General features: G+C 37.6%; 1 protein-coding gene across 3 annotated transcripts in view; it reads right to left on the reverse strand.

The window, feature by feature from the left end:
• Positions 1 to 17947, reverse strand: part of LOC128745182 (integrator complex subunit 7) — a 528653-nt gene that overhangs the window by 182188 nt on the left and 328518 nt on the right. For all 3 annotated transcript variants that reach the window (XM_053842197.1, XM_053842199.1, XM_053842198.1), the window contains exon 11: positions 4161 to 4267. In XM_053842197.1, coding sequence (XP_053698172.1) covers positions 4161 to 4267 — 107 coding nt within the window. The remainder of the gene's footprint in view (positions 1 to 4160; positions 4268 to 17947) is intronic.

The following is a 17947-nucleotide window of genomic DNA, read 5'->3' on the forward strand; positions in this document are numbered from 1 at the left end:
ATCTGCTGAGTGTTGACAAAAGGAACAGCCTCGCCAGCCGTGAGCGTCTGACTCCAGGTTAGGGGCGGCTCGCGTCGCTGATTCCATTGCACGGTGAATCGCCGTTTCCGTACCAGGTATGCGGCTGTATCCCAGGTTAGGGGCGGCATACAACAGCGACTGATCCGGAGCGGACGGCTGACTTATGAAACGCTGACTCGCCAGCTATACCCAAGACAGCAGCCCTGTCCGCGAGACTAGGCATCGCAGCCCCAGTAAGGCAGTATGCTTAAACGCCTTTCGCTAGTAGAAATTCAGGAAAGGAACTATAACCGGATAATCGGCATGGACCCAGGCAAAAGAAAAAGGACAACGATTATTGGAAACTTGGTACTTGGAATGTCAGGACTCTACTTGAACCGGCACGCGCGGGTATCCTGGCAAGAGAGCTGTAGAAGATTAAGGTCGAGGTTGCAGCAATCCAGGAAGTGCGGTGGCTGAAGACGGGAGAACGTGAATTCCGCGCAGTAGATCCTATTGCGGGCACGACATTCAAGTATCACATCTACTACAGTGGCGGCGATAAAGCAGAGCATGCAGTCGGATTCGTATTACATGGAAAACACATGAAGCGTGTCATTAGGTGGAGGCCCATCAATGACTGTCACTTTTCTGATGTCGCGGACGTGCGATCCTTCCGGGGACCAAACGTTGGCTCAGACCACTATCTCGTAGTAAGCAAGATCCGCGCCCGGTTGTCCAACGTATTCAAATCGAAGCCAACGAGGAAGGTACGACTGAACATTCGGCGGTTATCAGCGGAGGGAGTTGCTGCAGAGTACTCTGGGAAGACTGATGAGCGGATTGGTGAAAATCTCGGAGAGAACCTAACCGAACAGTGGAGACACATCCACGACGCTATCAGTACTACAGCGCAGGAAGTGTTGGGTATTACTGTTGCAGCCACTTCCAGTGAGTGGTTTGACTCAGAGTGCCAGCGAGCGTCTGATGAGAAGAATCGAGCCAGAAGTCACATTTTGGCTGCAACTGTGACACACTAGAGCAGAGAGAGATACCAAGATGCTAGAGCTGCCGAAAAGAAACTTCACCGTCGTAAGAAACATCAGCACTGGTCACGTTCTTGCGGAGGCGGAGAACTGCTTCGAAAGGCACGATACGAGAAGCTTCTTTAATACGATCAACGGAATCAGGAACCGGACCGTGCCAACTCCTGTTATGTGCAACGACAAAGAGGGGAACCTGATTACCAAAAGATTGGAGGTAGCTAGGCGTTGGAATATTTCGATGCATTGCGGAATGGTGAACAAGATGGAACGGTCAACAGAAACAGGATAACGATTGAGGATGATGGACAAGTTGTGGATCCACCAACTTTGGACGAGGTTAGGAAAGCAGCGCGAGAGCTGAAAAACGGCAGAGAAGCTGGAAAGGACAGCATCCCCGCCGAACTTTTGAAAGTCGGAAGCGAACGGCTGTATTGTGCAATCCATCAGGTTATACTAAACGTACGGACTGAGGAGGAATTACCTACGGACTGGTTGGAAGGTCTCATAAGCCCAATTTACAAAAAGGGCCATCGACTCGAATGCAGCAATTATCGAGGTATTACTCTCCTCAATTCTGCATACAAAATTCTCTCCCGCATACTGTTTCTCAGACTGAGGCCGTTGCAGGGAACCTTTGTTGGCGAATACCAGTGCGGGTTTCGAGAGAGACGCTCCACGATGGACCAAATGTTCACCTTCTGACAGATCCCCGACAAATTCCGGGAATTCAACTTGCAGACTCATCATTTTTTTATAGACTTCAAGGCGGCGTACGATTCAGTTAAACGAATCGAGCTGTGGCAGATTATGCTTGAACATGGTTTTCGAACAAAACTGATTAGGCTGATACGTGCTACCCTTGACGGTTCAAAATCAAGCGTCAGGATAGCGGGTGAGACATCGGACTCGTTTGTGACGTTAGATGGATCTTAAGGAGGAAGCTGCGAGGATAGGGCTTATCATAAATTCTACCGAAACAAAGTATATGGTGACTGGTAGAGAGCATGGTACCCCTTCGGGTGTTGGAACTTCGCTGGTGATAGATGGAGATACTTTTGAAGTGGTCGACGAATTTGTTTACCTTGATACGTTAGTGACATGTGACAACGATGTAAGCCGCGAAGTAAAAAGGCGGATAGCGGCTGCCAACAGGGCCTTCTACGGATTACGTAGCCAGCTGAGGTCCCGTAGCCTACAACTCCATACTCGCGCTCTATAAGACGCTAATTCTTCCAGTGGTACTCTGGGGGTTAAAAGAGAGCGACCGACGAGCTCTTTGCGTTTTCGAGCGTAAGATCCTGCGATCAATTCTTGACGGCATATTAGACGAATGAGTGTGGCGCAGGCGCATGAATCATGAAATATACCAAGTGTACAAAGATGCGGATATTGTGAAAGGACTAAAATACGGCAGGCTACAATGGGCTGGCCATGTAGCAAGGATGCCGGATGAGAGACCAGCAAAAACAGTATTTAGCAGAGAACCCGACAGAGGCCGACGACTTCGAGGCAGACCCCGTACCCGTTGGATGAGCGCTGTTGACGAGGATGCTAGAACAGCGGGTGTTAGGGGCGACTGGAGAGTGGCAGCTCAAGACCGAGTAATGTGGAAATGGCTCCTGAATTCGGCATGGAGTAATGCCTATCTGTACTAATTTTCTGAATTGAGCTTGACAGCGATTCAAACATAAAATATATATCACTAAACCATTTCATTATGATGACTTTTTTGATAAGTTTCAAGCAATCAAACCGGCGCAAAACCCAAAACGTTACTAAAAAACAAATTTAATTTCGGCACATGGCACATTCCATTACACTGTTTCCCAAAAAGCCAAATTTGTTGGAAAAGCTCGGCGAAATTTCGATAAATAAAATTTGTTTGAATATTTGGTTGGAACAGTCCACGGGTATTCAATTTTTTTGACGTAGGACTACGTCTTTGTTAACTATACTGGGACTAGGTAGCACTTTGTGAAAACGAAAATAGAAGTGTCACGTTTGAATGAAAGAATTCAAATGCTAATAACTACTAAACTACTGAACGAAACTGAACAATTTATATGTCGCCGGATAGATTAAATGTCCAATTTTATGGAGGGGGCAAGAGAGCAATTTTAGGGAGGGCGTAAGAGGGGGGCTCCTATACAAATGAAACACAAATTTCCTCAAAACTCGAGAACTAATCAAGCAAATGGAACCAAATTTGACATGTGGGGATTTTTGAAGGCAGGATTTTTTACTACAGTGAATTAGGACCTTTACCTGCTTAAAAAAGGGGGGATCCCATACAAATGAAATAAAAATTTCCTCATAAGTCAAGAACTAATCAAGCAAATGGAACCAAATTTGGCATGTGGGGGGTTTTGGAGGCATGAATTTATTGTATGATGTTTTGGGACCCCAAAACAGGAGGATGTAGGAGGATAAGAAATTCTGTGAAAGTAAACTAGTAAAACCTTCTCGGAGCAAGAAACAGTGAATCGACGCCGCTAACTTACGTGCCTGTTGCCATTAATCTCAAAAGAAAAGGAAATTCGAATGGCACGTCATATTTGCGATGAACGTGCTTTAGCTTGTTATCTGTAACCAATGACGCTTTTAAAGGCCACAATCGAGTAAAAGTAAAAGTATTGAAACAATCATATTTAATACAATAATCTGTGGGCTGGTCATTCATTACTATTTTATCCTTTAATTACACAAGTAATTTTTAAAATAAATCTCTATGTCTCAATGGTTGCAGGCGTTGTACTTATGAACCCCCGTTCACGTATTTTCGAATTCAATGAGGAATTGAATCTGAATATTTCGCTTTTAAACATTCACTTAAACAATGGCACTCACAGATTTTTATAAACATACATATGCCAGAAATGCAGTTTACATTAGTCTTTGATCTAATGATCTGATATAGTCCTACGTCACCCTTCGTACAACTCTTAGGGCTGTATACCTTGTAGTTTTTCCTTTTTTAACGCGGGCTCAAATTTATTTGATGAAATTGATCAAAAATTGGATGATTCAGCAAACAGTGCACTGGTACCTTAATAATAATATTTATTTATTTGAGATGCATAATAAACAATTATAGTAAATAAACAAACCACTAACCTTTGCTTCGTTTAATCTGGACGCCATTAAATGTGTCGATAATGTTAACTGAACACGGTCGATTGCTCTGAAGAGCGAGGGTATTTTGCCATAATGTTGAATAACGCCTGCAAGTAATGAAATAACATTAGTTCGATAATTGCTTGGAGATCAAACGCTATTCGAAAAATATCTGAGGGGTTGTGCACAAGACACGACCGCATAGGTGACGTAGGACTACGTAAGTCTCTTTGTAGCGATAGTAGGATGTATCCTTGTATGTAATAAAACGATTCATGTATACAACCTGCATACGCAACGTTTATCGAAGTAGTAATATTGTAAACGTTCAATCCTCAATCGATTTTGGAGTCATATCCATGAATTGATTGAATCTATTTTATTAAGACGAATCGAAGTCACACTAAACCAAACAGTAAATAAAGAAGATCTTAGAAGATTTTCCAATCGATTGGTGTAAGAATATTGAAAATCGATCGGGTAACCACTAAGCTATTAGCGTTCAAAAGCTGACCACTTTTCGAGAAACATTTTTTAGAATTACCCCCTATACCAGCTTCAGGAAGGTAAAGGACGTAGTCCTACGTCAAAAAATCAGAGAGGTTGTGTACAAGACACGACCACATATGGGTGACGCAGGACTACGGAAGTCTCTTTCTGGCGATAGTAGCATATATCCATGCATGTAATAATACGATTCTTCATGTATATGCTTCATGCTACATGCAGCATATATAGGGTTTGTTGAGACTGCAGGTTGAGAATATTCAATTATTTTCGAATGAATGTTAATAGCTAATCTTACTTCAACATCAAACACTATTTTTTTTTTTCCTTGTCGTTTATTTAAGGCTCACCGAAAAATCAAATAGAGCCAATTACCGATTTATAATTGTTACAATAATTTTAAAATTATAAATTAACTATATTATAATATTATAATAATATTGTATGATATATTTTGTTTAATGTGTCTTGCTATTTCCATTTTTTTTTCTGACTATTCGCTGTCTGCTATGATTTGCTATCAGTCGCGAGACGAATTTAATAAATGGTCTTTCAAAATTTGTTTTATAAAACCAAGAACTAGTCGAGACTGAGGGTAAAATTGAGTAGCAATATCGTCCCAAGGTATCCGTATTCCATTTTTCTTGCCATTCTTCCATAGCAATCTGGTGTGCTATACTATACAATTCAGTATATTGAATGCCTCTATCAAAAGTAACTGTACTCAGAGCTCCTTCCTTAGCTAGAATATCCGCTTTCTCGTTGCCATCTATTCCGCAATGCGAAGGGATCCACACTAACGTTACATTGTAATTTTTAGATGCCAATTCTAATAAAATTTCCTTGATTTTAAGAAGATATACAGAATCACCACCTTCATGTTTTTTTGTATTTAAGGCCATTAGTGAGCTAAGGCTATCTGAGAAGATCAAATATTTTCCTGATTCTAATTCCCTAATCATATTGCAAGCATGGTAGATTGCTATTATTTCAGCTACGTATACGGAGCATGGGCTTTGTAGATGATATCTTGCCGAAGAATTCTGACTATAAACACCAAATCCAGATCGGCCACTCTTAAAAGAGCCATCGGTGAATATCAATCGATTTTTATCCAAACCTGAATATTTTTCGCGGAAGCAATACTTCATTTGGCCTTTGCCAAGATTTTTCACCTCTTTTCTCCATGAGAAGTCAATTATTGGTTGATATTGCACGACGTCTAACGAAAATCCGAAAACATTAATATTTGGGTGACTAAAACTATCAATTGTTATAAATTGGCGATAAACAGCAAGAAACCTCAATCCTGGGTTCAGGTCAAATAAATTATCAAGATCTTCAATTATCCTATCATTTTTCTCCTGACTACGAAACAAAAACCGTAGATTTAATTCTAAAAATTGCAATTCCAACGGTTTTACACCCGCCACTACCTCGGTGGACAGAGTGTGGGTCGACGGCATTTGACCCAAACAAATTCTTAAACATCGAAACTGAATGCGAGCTAATTTTATGAAATGGCATCTAGCTGCACTACCGAAGCAGAAGCACCCATATTGTAAAACCGACAGAATTGTTGTTTTGTACAATATTATTAGAACACTAGGATGCGCTCCCCACCATGACCCTGTAACTGTTTTTAAAAAGTTCACTCGACATACACACTTTCTCACCAAATATTCCGTTTGGCCTCTCCAAAGGAGTTTGGAGTCAAACCAAATACCTAAGTATTTGTAGGTCTTAGAAATTTTGATCAGTTTACCTTTGAGTTTAACTGGAATTTCAGATGGAGGTCTTTTTTTGGAAAAAACAACCATTTCGGTTTTCTTGGAGGAAAATTCTAAGTTAATATTATCTGCCCAACTTGAAAGATTATCAATAGTTGTCTGTAGTCGTGAGCGTACCATTTCGGAATTCTTTCCACTTAGCCACACAACGGCATCATCAGCAAATTGCACTAAAACCACATCCTTATCTACACATGCATCTATGTCCCGCGTGTAAAAATTATATAAGAATGGGCTCAGTGAAGAACCCTGTGCCAATCCAACATAGTTAGTCCTTGAAACTTTTTCTTTATCGGAGACATAAAAGTGCATATTCTTTTTGTTAAGCAAATTAAACAGAAAGTTACACATCTGAGCAGGAACCCCTCCCATTAATAATTTCTTGCATAGAATTTCGATGTTTACTGAATCGTATGCCCCAGAAACATCGAGAAATACTGCAGAAAGTTCCTCCTTTCTCGAAAAGCTAGTATGAATAGCAGTTGTTAAAGTGGCCAAACAATCTTGTGTGCTTTTACCCTTTCTGAAACCATACTGGGATTGGGAGATTAAACCTTTATTTTCCGCCCAGTGCTCGAGTCTCGCCAAAATCATTTTTTCTAAAATTTTTCTAGGACATGGTAAAAGGCTGATTGGTCTATACGATTGATAATCTGAAGAATCTTTTCCTGGCTTTAACACAGGCACAACTTTAATATCTCGCCATTGCTCTGGGACAATGTTCCTTTCAATAAACAGATTATATAATTGAAGCATTAACTTTTTAGCGCATCCTGGTAGATGCTGCAGCAATTTGAATTTGATGGAATCCAGGCCTGGAGCAGAGTTATTGCACGATAATAGTGCTGTAGAAAATTCAACAATACTAAATGGGTCAGCCAGTTCCCGTACTGAACTGAGATCTATTGCGAAGAAATTTCGATTTGAAGCATAATCTGGACAAATTTTCTGGGCAAATGCGAAAACCCAGTTTTCCGAGTAAGATTTTTCATTATTAACTTGTGGTTTATTACGTAATCTTTTTGCCGTGTTCCATAACGTCGATAGTGCAGTATCTTTGTTAAAAGAACTGACTTTGTTCGCCCAATAATTCTTTTTTTTTATTTTGAAACAAAGCGCGACATTCACGTTCAAGCTTTTGATAAGCTTCAAAATCGTCCTTCTTTCCCGTTTTACGGAATCTTTTGAATGCGGTGAATTTTTCACGGTATTTATCTGCGGCTTCCTGATCCCACCAAGGTTGACCTATTTTCCTTTTAATATTTTTTGTTGGAATGGGTCGATTTTGTGCAGATTTTGCTGCCACTACAATGATTTTACATACAGACTCGTATTTGTTCATTATACTGCTATCAGATACTGTTTCGTTAAGATCCACTTCCTCGCTACTAATCTTTTGATAAACTATGTTCTCATATTTATCCCAGTCAATATGTTTAGTCAAATCGTAAGTAATGGACATTTCTGCGTTTTCGCTTGTAATTCGGAAATCTACTATCACCGGCAAATGATCACTACCATTTGGGTCTTCATGGACATCCCAGGAACATTCTAGAGCTAATGTATTCGAACAGAGAGACAAATCTAAAGCTGTATTTCTTGCTGGTGGAGTGCCAACTCTTGTGGCACGACCGTCATTTAGTACGGTTAAATCGCAATCATCACAAAGTTCATAAATTTGTAAGGCCCTCGAATCGTCATATCTTTCACCCCATAGTGCTCCATGGGAGTTAAAATCTCCTAATAAAAACTGCGGTTCTGGAATGCTGCCTGCTAATCTTCTAAGGACATCTCTATTAACAATGAAAGGTGCAGGTGGAACGTATACTGATGCTATTGAGAACGATTTATTTTCAACTTTACACGCTACAGCTACAGCATCAATTTTGTCAATTTCTGGTAAATCAATCTTTTCATATTGTATCCCTCTTCTAATACCAATAAGAACACCACCATAAGGTCTATCACGATCTTTTCGAAGAATATTGAATTTTGGAATGCTAAATTCAATTTCTGCTGTTAGCCAGGTTTCAGAAATACAGAAAACGTCAATGTCTAGTTCATCTAGGAGAACAATAAGCACCTCCCTTTTAGGGAATATGCTTCTAGAGTTCCATTGTAAAAATTTCAATTTAACAGTGTTCGATTTCTTACCCATCAAATTCTACAAAAGATTCAATGAGGGGCCATTGTTCACACACTTTCACAAACACAAGACTGATTACTGGCATTAAAGACAAAATGAAGTCTTTGATAACGCCAGAGACTCCAAACATATTGCATATCATATCAATTATTGATCTAATAGTAAATTTCCCAGAAGGTTGTGGCTTAGAAAAAGAATCATAATTAACCTTCTTTGGTTCACCAGAACTATTTCTTACATTTCTAAATCCAGGGGGAGTTTCTTTCTTTTGGATCTGGGGGGCATATGAACACCCCGGTTTTTGAACAAAGGGTACTTTTTTGTTCGACACTTTTTGTTTCTTTAGACGACTGACACGCTTCCGCTTTCGAACTGGAGCAAACTCGTCGCTTTCATCACTGTCAGAAGTATCTGACAAAACTTCAAACTCGTTAGAAACCTCAACATCCTTTTCATTTAATGTAGATTTCAACATTTCAGCAAATGATTTCCTGCTAGATTCTTTTACAGTCTTTCTTACCAGCTTTTTCGCTGCTAGATAAGACGAACACAACGAGATATCTTTATGAATTAAATCACAATGGATACATTTATTGTCTTGGATTTCACATTCGGTGTCCACGTGACCTTGACCGCACTTTCCACACTTTTGCTTATTGTTACAGAATTTATCGGTATGGTTAAATTGCTTACACTTTCCGCAATACATCGGTTTCGGTGAATAGAGCCTAACTGGGAACAATACCTTTTCAAATTCTACATAATCTGGGAGAACACTTCCCTCAAATGTGACTCGAATCGAAGCTGAGACATTATACTTTTTTTCATTGTTCTCTATTGTTACATCATGAAGGCGATGACTCTGCAGTATACGGACAGACTTTAGTAGACGGTTTCGCCATCTTCCACTACCTCCCGATATCAAAGCTGTGGGGTCTAAGTTTTTGTCCGAGATCACACCGTCTATCTCGACCTGATTACTTGGAATATAGACATGGTATTCTAGCAAAAACAACTGATCCGATGCTATTGAATTGGCATGTTTCCTATCACTCACAACCACACGTAGACGATCATGAGAAATCTTTCTAGATTCTTGGACGGAAGAGTACTTTTTGTGCAAATCTTTAGAGATCTGTACAACGTTGAGAGGCTTATCTTTTGATCTAAAAAAAAACAGTGTACGGACCTTGGGACGATTCCGGATACGATTTAGGCCGAGGAGTTGCACTCATAGTCTCATCGCCAGAATTAGCCATGATTACCATTCCACATGGTCCGTGGGAACTCCCACAGCCACTAACTTCAGTCACAGTTCAGTCACTTGGTTACTTATTCGAATACTTTTATTTTTATTGGACTTACTTGATACGACTTTATCCAGAACGTATTGTACCACCAACAATATCTCAGGAACAGTAGCAATCGATTTTTTACTCGGGAGCAGCGCACGACTGATCTTCTCAAAAGAATATCTCAGGAACAATAGCAATCGATTTTTTAGTCGGGAGCAGCACACGACCGATCTTCTCGAACGCTGAGACACGAATGATCAAACACTATTTAGTTAGACATATATGTACTTATGTATTAGATTTGATGATATCAAAAAATTGTTATGTTAAAATGGCTTGGTTGTGCTGCAAGTTGAGAAATCTAAATGCTTGCATGTTGATAATTTTTTACAGCGTTTTATTCATTCTCATAACTGAAAGCTACTAGGGTAAGCGTACCAGTAGTGGAGCATTTAGTAGTTGAATTTCAAATTTTTGATCAAAATACAGTAATATCAGAACAAATATACATGCATACGCGCACGATATGATTGAAACATTCTTAATCTTACTAAAAATGACGGTTAGAATCATTAAAAATTCAAATTTTGTTAAAGAGAAAGATTTTTCGTATTATCATTGGTTTGCCTATAGTGGTGATACGGTTGCTACCGAGGTCCCTAGATTGGAGGCATCGCGAGCCCATAATGGAGGCAACACATTAAACATTCAATTACCGCATTAAAAATTTATACAAACTGGTTCTGCTTGTTTGCATGAGATTACGTACTCACTTTATATGTTCGACAGATTTAAATTTCTTGAATTCATAAATAAATAATACCAGAAAAAGATAAAATTCAAAATCTATTTTAGCAGCTATGCAAAATTAAATTTTAATCAGAAAATCTTAACAAAACCAGTGGAATATTTCTACAAATTTAATTTTACCACTAAGAGAAGAGACGATTATTTCAAGTAAACCTGTAAAACCCAGGTGCAGATTATATAAACGTTATTTAGAAGCATAATTGCGTTTTTACTCATAAAAGGCGTATTTTATTCAAGTACCACCACAATTGGTACTACCTCCACTAAGGGTACGCTTACCCTAAACAAGTTAAGGTTGTTTGCAAAATGTTTTGTATCTTACTGCCTTATACTGAGTTGACAGCCAAATAAACAATAACATCACTACGGGTTCCTCCTGCCTTGTCTTGTCCATAATTTTTGAAAGAAATTAAATGTAATGCTTGACTATGGAAACTATGTTAAGAATTGCCAGCAACTAACTGATGCAAAACAGCAAATGAAACGAAAACTCAAAACTATTCTGGGATAAGAGAGTCCCTGATTTTCTGTACTTTGAGAATTCTGTGTCACGTAACATGCACAAATGCAAGACAACAGTTTCGAACAAATTCTTGCAGTACCTATATGGATACAATCTGGCAAAAGGAAAGGATGACCGCTCACTTTTCCATGACGCTTCACCTTCAGCACATCACTTTGGACTATATAAAATCTTAAATGTTAAAAGCAGTTGAAGAAAAGGGGTGGTTTTATACTGTCGGAAATTTGTTTACCTTCAAGACACCACATTGGACTAGGTTTAATGCTGAAACGATAACATCGGTTAAAGAAGAGGGGTGATTTTTCACCATTGAATACAATGCACAGTGGTCCAGAACCGAAAGTTAAGTGGAAACTTACTTTTGCGGCTAAGCGTTTTATAATAGCTCCCTATAATGTTCAGCAAAGTTGTTCAACTCTAAAAGACAATCAATGCGAAATCAACGACTAAGTTCCAGTTTGGCTTGTAAACACATAATCCATAATAACTTTTTATAAGAAAGAGATAGAAGAATATTTTTTTCGACAAAGTTGTAGCTAAAGATTATATAAGTAACTTTGCCAAAGACATACTAAGCGTATTTTTAGGCGTTTCTAACTTACAGGGTGTTTTACAACAAGACCTCTCAAAAATCACTTTTTCGCTGATTTCTTCAAATGCAGTGGTTTCATTGCATCATAATGTCTTACAAAGTTGGTTATCTTATCAAAAGACATATTTTTGTAGAACATTGTATGTTGAAAACTCATGCGTATAACGAGTTCTAACGTTTTTCCTGTGTTTTTTTAGTCTTTTTTGGAATAGAATATCTCAAAAAGGGACAAACGAAAAAAATCAAACTTGGCCGTTTCTGAAAGCTTGGAGTTTTATCTCAAGCATATGTGAAAATAAAAAACTGGTTTTTTCTCTAACTCAAGTAATTTCAATTTAATTAATTCATGTTTGACCATTTTCTACTATGCAGTATTTTCCAATATCTTCTTGAAGACGATTAAAGTCAACATGTCAATAGTAAAAAAGAAATTTGTTGTATCTTGACACAATTTCTTCTGATTGTCACGTAAAATAGTCTTCGAACTCCAGATATGACATCAGTTTTCTATCAGCACCAGCTGTTTTTGATAAATATCTATCTGTCAATTTTCATTATTTTGCAAATATGCTCAATCTACCATCAATAATGTTTTAAAATTAATTTTCAATAAAAAAGCAAAAAATATTGGTTATTTCATACATAATATTTTGAACTGTTATTTTAGTTTTATGTCATTTTTTAATCGCAGGCCAGTATATCAAAACAGGCAAAGAGGTAAAAGAGAAAAAAACCTTTAGATCCTTTTCGAACTTCAACCACCTTATATCAGTATTTGGATTTGATTTGATTTGGAAAACAAAAAGGGTGGTCATTTATTTGAGAGATTCAATAAATGTTTTGTTTTTGAAATATTTTATTATTGTTAGCAATATAATAATTAATTATATTAATAATTGGTTTGCGCTTGGTGGAAGCTCCAGAGTACGTGTACAATACAAACGATTCTGTATTGCAATGACTGGATCGGACGACAGCAGGGGGCGTTTGAACACATCCTCCAAATTGGCAATCCGGTTAAATTTTCTGACGTGAAATTCCCTGAACTTACAAATACATTTATTTCGCGTTTCCTGTACCTCTTCGCTTAATAACCCTATGAGTTGAGCCGTGGCCTTAATAATATCTACACCGTGTACTAGCATTTTATTAACGGTTGGCGATATAGCTAATATGGAATTGAATGGGAAATAATCTCCTAAACCACCGAATTACTTTCACGAACATTTTAGATACTAATTTGAAATAACAGTAACGGTACCCTCAAATCTTTTGACAAAAAACTCCAGGACTCTAATAGGATTTGCATGAAAATGTTCCTCCTTTTTTACTACGATCATAGTCATGTTCCTGCTCCTGAATACGTATAAGACATCAATTTTGAAGACTTCTCAGCTTTCTGACACTAAAGTAATTTAAAAGATTGCTTTAGACTAGAATCAGAAATATCAATATAAAATTTAATTTCATGTGCATATATCCAAGTGAAGATTTCCATGACTATTTGTAAAATAATGAAAATTGTAAGATAGATATTTATCAAAAACAGCTGGTGCTGAGCTCCATTTGCAGAGAGGACGATACGACAGTGATTATTTGAAATCCAGGATAACTGCTAACCAGAGTACAGTAGTTCTTTGGAGACCAAGGCCCTTCACTCTAAACCACCGTCGAACTAACTACGCGCGCAATGAACCAGCCTGCCGCTGTATGCAGCTAATGAACAATTTTAGAAACATACTAAACTTAAACATGTCGACTGATACTATTAAGAAAAAACTTTCTGACTATTTCTGAGAGATCAATTACATGTACACTAATACCACTGCGTTTTATATTATTTTGTATTTGGTATTATAATTTATATTTGACACATTCCAGCGTGACGAGACACCATGAGCAACCGTGTTTTCGAAGCAAATTTGTTCATATTTTACCAACAGTCTGACGAATATCTTTCAAAACAGGTGTTTTGAGATGCTATTTAGTAGTACTTTCTCAATACGAGGGCGAAATATTTATTATAATAAGCATCATTGAATAGTGGCGGAATACTTTTCGTTACGGGACACCATCGCAGAAAATGCGTATTCTGAACATGATTCAAACATTTGCAAAATTCTGCTCTCTTTCAAGTTTTTCAAAGTCGACGTGTTCCGAAAATTTTTAGCTGAAGGCAGCCTGAAACTCAAAATGTAAAAGTATGTTCAGGTTTTTGGTTTAGTTTTTAAGATATAATAAAAATCATTTCGTTACGGGACACCATGCGCTGTTGGGCAAACGGTATTCTGCAAATGGTGTCCCGTAACGAAAAAAGTAAACTGCATTATATGGTTTATTTTCTCTAGATTTCTGTTCAGGCCGTCATATTTTTTATATCTGGTCTATATTCACTATATTTTGTAACAATAGTGTACTGATTTGGTGTGTTATAGTCTGGTAATAAGACATACGTAACGAAGTACATGTAAGGTAAAGTTTACTTCCAGGTAAAGAGAAATACCCATGTGAGAACTATACTGAAGTATTATAATGAAATGCTTGCCTAATTTTAGGGTTTGGACACATTAGTAATTAAAATGTAGAGGCTGTGCATTAATTATGTAACGAGTTTTCCCCATTGTTGACTAATCGCCCCCTCCCCCTACGTAAGATTTTTGCATGATTTTGGCCAAAATAACAAAATTCAAAAATTTTATTTGAAAAAATTTAAAACGGCAAATAAGGTTCGTCTTGATGCGAAAGCGGAAGGTATGCTATATTTGCGCTGCACGCCAAAATGGTATTAAATAGCAAATATTCGAAAATTAGGTATTTTGTTTTACTTCAGACGTATCAGTTAACGTATCATAACGCATAAATTTAAAAGTTTTTAAGCAACTCTACTATTTCATGCAACATTAACAACTCATGTTGCGAACTATAACTATAACATAAGTTGCTATAAAAGACTAATTTTGCCTATTCTTTAAAATAACTTTGTTGAACTTGCAAATTATTCTACAGTCATAAAACAGTTATATAAAATATAAAAAAATAAAACAGTTGAAAAGGGTCATGAAAACTTTCAAAAAAGAAACGCTAAAAAAAGTAGCTCAAAATGATGCCGTTCGAAGTACGACACTTACTATGCATCTTGCAAGCTAAAAAATGTTCTCTGGGCTAGGCTGTCTTGCTAGTGTGCTAAAAAAGCTGACTAAACAACTTTCAGAAACGGAATTCCAAATTTTTAGTCTATTCAAGTATTTTAATGATAAAGTATTGAAGTAAGTCGAAATCGGCGTTAAGTATAAACTTAACCCTTCTTCTTTATCGAGAGACTTTCTTTCTTTTTCATTAACTTTTTTTTGTTTACGGGTACAGTGGGTTGTTAGCCTCAGGTCCCTATCTCACTGACGTGGCTGCCACCTTAAGGTGGGAGGAAGCCACTCTGTCCCCTTCACTGTTAGCCTAAAGTAACCGAGGTTGCGTACCCCAGCCGGCAACACGTGGACGTAGGGGTAGAAGTTAGTAAACAGAGGTTATGGAATGCACATGTTCACCCTTTGCCTGGAGCCACCCTTTGTCGAGAGACTCTGCAGCTAGTTATTAGAGTACAAAACAATTAGGTTGATTTGTCTATTTTGGATAGGCTTTACGCGTATTTTATTTTGGTTACTTCGATTTGATTTTGCCGTAAATGTCCAAAATAACGTACGCGCAACGTCTGCCCAAAATAGATAAATCACTCTACGGGGCTTGTACAACGATCCTACTGACTTTGGCAACACCATCCAGTCGAGATTCGAACATACGACGACTGGTATCATATCTCGTTAGGTATTACTCATCAGGCATCACACCTTTTTTGCGGTGTCCACCTTTCATATAATGTGTCCGTTTTTCTGTACAATGTCTAAAAATATGATTACTAGGTAATGTTTTTGATGTTAAAGTATAAGTTTTGAACAAAATTTAGTAGTAGTATGGCTGTATCAAACAGAGATACTTGTGTAGATATTGAATTTTAATCTTGAGGTGCCCGTCTTTACCGCACATTCCCTAATATTACAATATATTATTATATTGTAATCATATTTATACATACTTATAGTAAATACACATTTACTTGCATTCGGTCATCAAAATAATAGATTTGTTATCGTCGATAAAGATTAGTTGAAACATGATGTGATAAGTGCTTTTTCATTCAATTACTTTTTGCGTTAAACAAAACGTTACGGGACACCATTTTGAAGCACCTATTTTATTTTACATAGAAATGCTTATCAAAAGTCAAGCACAGCACGATTTTGATTGTACATATATGATTAAAGAAAATCCATAGTTTCAAAAAATTCGGATTTAAATTCTCTGGTATATGGAAATAAATGCAAAATTTTCGTTACGGGACACCATTTTATAAAAAGTACCTGTTTTTAAAGGCCGCTTATCTGAAAAATGCTTTCATTTTTCAAAAAACTCTGTATGAACAAAATGTCCCTAGTAATGAAACATGTTTTGACGATATACAGTTTTAAATTATTTTGGCTTAAAACTATTGACAGAGAATTAATTGCAGCCTTGCCTAAATGATGAAAAAATCTATATTGTTAACCTCCCACTTGCAAGGTGCATTTTAGCATGAATTGTTAATAAACAATATGACAATTCAGGATTTTTGTAAGCTTTATAGTATGTTTGAACATACTACATACAAATATTTTTAATATTACTACTTTCAAAATTTGCTCTCATGGGATAGATGCGCTTGGAATGTGTCATTTATATGTATGGATTGCATGACGGGAGAAGTCCATATTTCTTGACAATAAACAATTGTAAAAACTACCGTTATAACAACTTATTTGATGAATATTTCAGCAGTGGTTCGAAAACTAGCACAAGGTCGAAAAACCAGATCTCTTAACTTATCCGGAGTTCGAAGAGTATTTTACGTGACAATCAGAAGAAATTGTGTCATGGTACGAAAAATTTCTTTTTTACTATTTACATGTTCAAGAAGATATTAGAAAATACTGCATAGTAGAAAATGGTCAAACATGAAATAATTAAACTGAAATTACTCGAGTTAGAGAAAAAACCAGTTTTTTATTTTCACATATGCTTGAGATAAAACTCCAAGCTTTCAGAAACGGCCAAGTTTGATTTTTTTCGTTTGCCCCTTTTTGAGATATTCTATTCCAAAAAAGACTAAAAAAAACACAGGAAAAACGTTAGAACTCGTTATACGTATGAGTTTTCAACATACAATGTTCTTCAAAAATATGTCTTTTGATAAGATAACCAATTTTGTAAGACATTATGATGCAATGAAACCACTGCATTTGAAGAAATCAGAGAAAAAGTGATTTTTGAGAGGTCTTTTTATAAAACACCATGTAAGTTAGAAACGCCTAGAAATACGCCTACTATGTGTAGCGACCCTGCCCGCTACTCTCCCGTATACTAATCCTGCCTGGATCCGAAGGACGAAATCCTGGATCAAATCATATTATTATTAACTTCAACATTTTATTCGATTACCCGCGCCGGTCAGTGACTCGATCGAGCGACGGCGCCGGTAGGGCAAAATACTTCGATGAAAAACAACGCGTTCGGCACCATTCTAGGTTAATGAACGCGCAAGTTTCTTAACCTGCCGTCACGAACAGTTCCTAAAACAAATGCGGGGTTGCGCGAAGTTGCAGTTTTGCCGACTAAGGTAAACAACGAAGCGCGGAACTGTTCGAGTTGACAAAAAACAAAGTTCCCGCGCGAGGGCTAAAATGTATGCGCGAGAGGGAAGCTCAACGGACAGCGTGAGGTCTGCCGCTAGGGAGAATAGGACGGAACTACCTCGAGAAGGAGGAGTTTCCTTAGGGTAAACAGTTTTTAGCAAGTAAGAATTAACTTTGTGTAAAAAGTTTAGGAAAATAAATGAAATTCGGATTTGGCACGCTGACCCGTCTGGTCGGTAGTGCGATTAAAAAAAACGGTGTTTTAGAAAAACGGAAAGAAACAGTAGTCCGGGAAAATCCGGCGATACATCGTGGTGACAGCGGTGGGAGCCACCGCAAAGTTACTTATATAATCTTTAGCTACAACTTTGTCGAAAAAATGATCCTTCTATCTCTTTCTTATA

Source organism: Sabethes cyaneus, chromosome 1 (assembly GCF_943734655.1).
Source record: "Sabethes cyaneus chromosome 1, idSabCyanKW18_F2, whole genome shotgun sequence".
Taxonomy (NCBI): Eukaryota; Metazoa; Arthropoda; class Insecta; order Diptera; family Culicidae; genus Sabethes; species Sabethes cyaneus.